Source organism: Lichtheimia ornata (genome assembly GCF_029851405.1).
Source record: "Lichtheimia ornata isolate CBS 291.66 chromosome Unknown scaffold00321, whole genome shotgun sequence".
Taxonomy (NCBI): Eukaryota; Fungi; Mucoromycota; class Mucoromycetes; order Mucorales; family Lichtheimiaceae; genus Lichtheimia; species Lichtheimia ornata.
In genome coordinates, this window is record NW_026695640.1 from 1 (window position 1) to 3,514 (window position 3,514).

Sequence of the window (3,514 nt, forward strand, 5' to 3'; positions counted from 1 at the left end):
CCAACATTGAAGTCAACAATGTTCAATGCCTTGTCCCATCGTTCCTTGTCCTTTTGGCCAACAGCTTGCATTCGTGCAGTAGCAGCAGCACGAGCTTGGTTCACCTTTTCCAATTCTTGAGCGGTTAATTCTGCCACAACTCGAGGGTCCTTGAGAGCTTCTTCCGAGATGTATGGGCGAAGGGGATCACCTGGCAGAACTGGTTCACGGCCGTAAGTCATGTAAAAAGGGCTATATCCAGTAGTGGCATGGGTTCTCACACGGCAAGCAAATAGAGCAGCATCCAAGTAGTCATCCCAAAGATGAAGTGCACCATTGACATACTTGCGCAACATAGCCTTGAGGGTACCATTCAAACGTTCACACTTGCCATTGGTTCTTGGATGGAAAGCAGATGTAAACTTGTGAGTAGCACCAATGCGTTGCGTATAATGGGATAACACCTTGCTCATGAAATTTGCACCACGATCCGTTAGGATTTCCTTGGGAGAGCCAAAACGCATCACGATCTCCTCGTATAAGAAGTCAGCCACAGCTTTACCAGAAGCAACAGGGACAGCTTTTGCAATGGGATAATTGGTCATATAATCCACAGCAACTAAGATCCACCGGTTACCACGAACAGTCTTCGGCAATTCACCAATGAAATCAAGGTGCCATCTTGCAAAGGCAGCAGGAACATCCAAAGGGTGCATCACATCATGATGAGCACAGTCACGCCGACCATTCATTTGACAAGCAGGACAAGTAGAGAGCCAATCACGAATATCACCACGCATACTTGGCCACCAGTAACGTAAATGCATCAAGTCGAATATTGTGGTCTTGCCAGCATGTCCAAAGCCATCATGAAAAGTCTTCACCTTGTCAGCACGAAGAGCAAAAGGCAAATAGCGCACCTCCTTGACAACAGGATCACCATCACCAGCCTTCAGCTTGATCTTGCGATAGACCTTGCCGTCACGCACCACAAAGTGTTCTTGTTCTTGATTCAAAAAGTCAACCACCTCCTTGGGCAAATCATCAGGGCGAGAAACATAGTACAATGGCCAATCTTGACGATGAGATTCAGGTAAGGCATTCATGCTTGCATATAAGAATTGAGGCTCTAATGTTGTATCACCGGGTGGGGCATCATATGCCTTTCTTGAAAGGGCATCAGGAACACCATTCTCTTTACCAGGCTTGTACAAGATTTCAGGGTCGAAGAGCTCCAATTCATTGGTCCATCGTGCAAGTCTTGGTGTGGCCTTAGCTTGAGATCGCAAATACTTGAGAGAATTATGATCGGTAAATATCTCATATTCACGACCTTCCAAGAAACATCGCCATGTTCTCATCGCATGTAAGATAGCCAACAATTCGCGTTCTTGAGCCGGGTAGTTACGTTCTTCAGGAGACAGCTTGCGAGATTCATACGCCAAAGGATGCCATGCACCAGCATCATCTTGTTGCAACAGCACAGCACCAACACCAACATCCGATGCATCACATTCAACACGATAAGGCTTGGTGGAATCTGGAGCTTGCAGTACAGGAGCAGAGGTCAACTTTTCCTTGATGAGATCAAAACTTGCTTGACATGCATCCGTCCAAACAATGGGTCGCTTCTTGGGTCCAGATCGTTTCGTCAAATCGGTAAGTGGAGTAGCAATGCTTGCAAAGGATGGGATAAAACGCCTGTAGTGCTGAGCTAATCCAATAAATTGGCGTACTTCTTGAACATTGGTAGGAGGTTCCCAATCTTGAATGGCCTTGAGCTTTCCTTCAGCAGGCTTGATACCATTGGCAGATACACGAAAGCCCAAGAACTCAACTTCAGTCTTGCCAAATTCGCACTTGGACATGTTTGCATACAACTTGGCTTCACGCAATCGATCGAGCACCATCCGAACATCCTTGGAATGTTCTTCTGCCGACGTGCTGAAAATCAATATGTCATCAAGATACACCAAAGCGAAGCGATCAATATAGTCACCGAGCACACGATTCATCAGGCCTTGGAATGTAGGTGGAGCATTACATAATCCAAAGGGCAACACCAAAAACGAGAATTGACCATAACGGGTATTGAACGCTGTTTTAGGCACATCCTCATCCCTAATCCGAATCTGGTGATAGCCCAACTTGAGATCCAGACTTGTAAAGAATGAAGCACCTTGCAGCCGTTCAAGACATTCATCAATCCTTGGCAATGGATGTTGATTGCGAATGGTCACCTTGTTCAATGCGCGATAGTCGATGCACATTCTCATGCTACCATCCTTCTTTTTGACAAAGAGGACAGGAGCACCCCAAGGTGAGACGCTAGGTTTGATAAGGCCAAGCGTGAGTAACTCATCCAATTGCCGTTGTAGCTCATCCAATTCCAATGGAGACATCTTGAAAGGTGGTCTTGATATCGGTCTTGCATCACCAGTGTCGATTACATGCTCCAATTCTCTTTCAGGAGGTAATCCAGGCAACTCATCACGAAAGACAATTTTGTATTCATCCACCAACGCTTGCATGGAAGGTGGGATATCCTTGGACTTGATGTCGCTCTCCAACAAATGTAACATATACATGGCTTCAACATCCTTCTTACGCACGGCTTTACCGACTTGTTGATGAGACAACAAATATCGTACACCAGAGTCACCCAAATAACGTTCAGGTTCAAGCTTGTGCTTCTTGCCATCGATGGCGATATTCCAGACATCAGTCTTCCAGTCTGCCTCCGGTGTATAAGCTGCCAGCCAATTCCTTCCAAGGATAACATCAAATTTGGTGTCCAATACATATGCATCCGCCTGCATATTGCAACCCGACATTGAGAATGGAAACACCACCTCCTTGGAGATCTTCAACCTATGTCCGCCAGCAGTCTCAACTTCGCGCGTAGCTATATCAACCTTGTCCAAGTCCTTGCATAATCTTGATGAAACGTAACTTGCACTTGCACCAGTGTCAATCAATGCCAAAAATCGCTTGTTTCTTGTCATGCCACCATATAAAGGTAACGATACACCCGTGCTTGCACACAATTGTTCCAAATGATAACAGTCATCTTGCAGCTCATTCTCCTTGGTGAGAGCAATGGAAACAGCATCATCACCATGTTGGTCACCCTCAGCTGCGTTATCACTTGATATAACATTGACCAACCCCACTGGAGAATCCTTTTCTTGTGGACCCTTGTGAACAATCCCCCGATCCTCCAGCGACCGGTTTTGCTTGTTAAGGGGAAGTTCATGGTCGCACGTACGTTTCCCCTTTTCTACGTACGTGCGTTGCCAAAATCCTGGTCTTGTGCTTGTGCTTGCTTTTGGCCATTATTATTGCCGCCTCTTGATTGACGACATTCACGACGATAATGACCCATACGACCACAACGGAAGCAACGAATACGTGAACGATTTGATTGAGCAGGGGAAACAGCATCCAATTCCATAGGCGTAGGTTCTGGAGCTGTATACGTATTGCGAGCACCATTATGACCAAAACCAAATGCAGGGCGAGAATTATGCAAGCC

At 46.1% G+C, this 3,514-nt stretch overlaps 1 protein-coding gene across 1 annotated transcript; it reads right to left on the reverse strand.

Moving 5' to 3' along the window:
- On the reverse strand, window positions 1-3,433 carry O0I10_013208 (uncharacterized protein; the record flags this gene model as incomplete). The annotated part of the gene is made up of 2 exons (XM_058493015.1): window positions 1-3,151; window positions 3,268-3,433. Coding segments are annotated over 2 exons (3,317 nt in total), but the record flags the coding sequence as incomplete, so codon positions are not given.
- Between the last annotated feature and the right edge of the window lie 81 nt (window positions 3,434-3,514).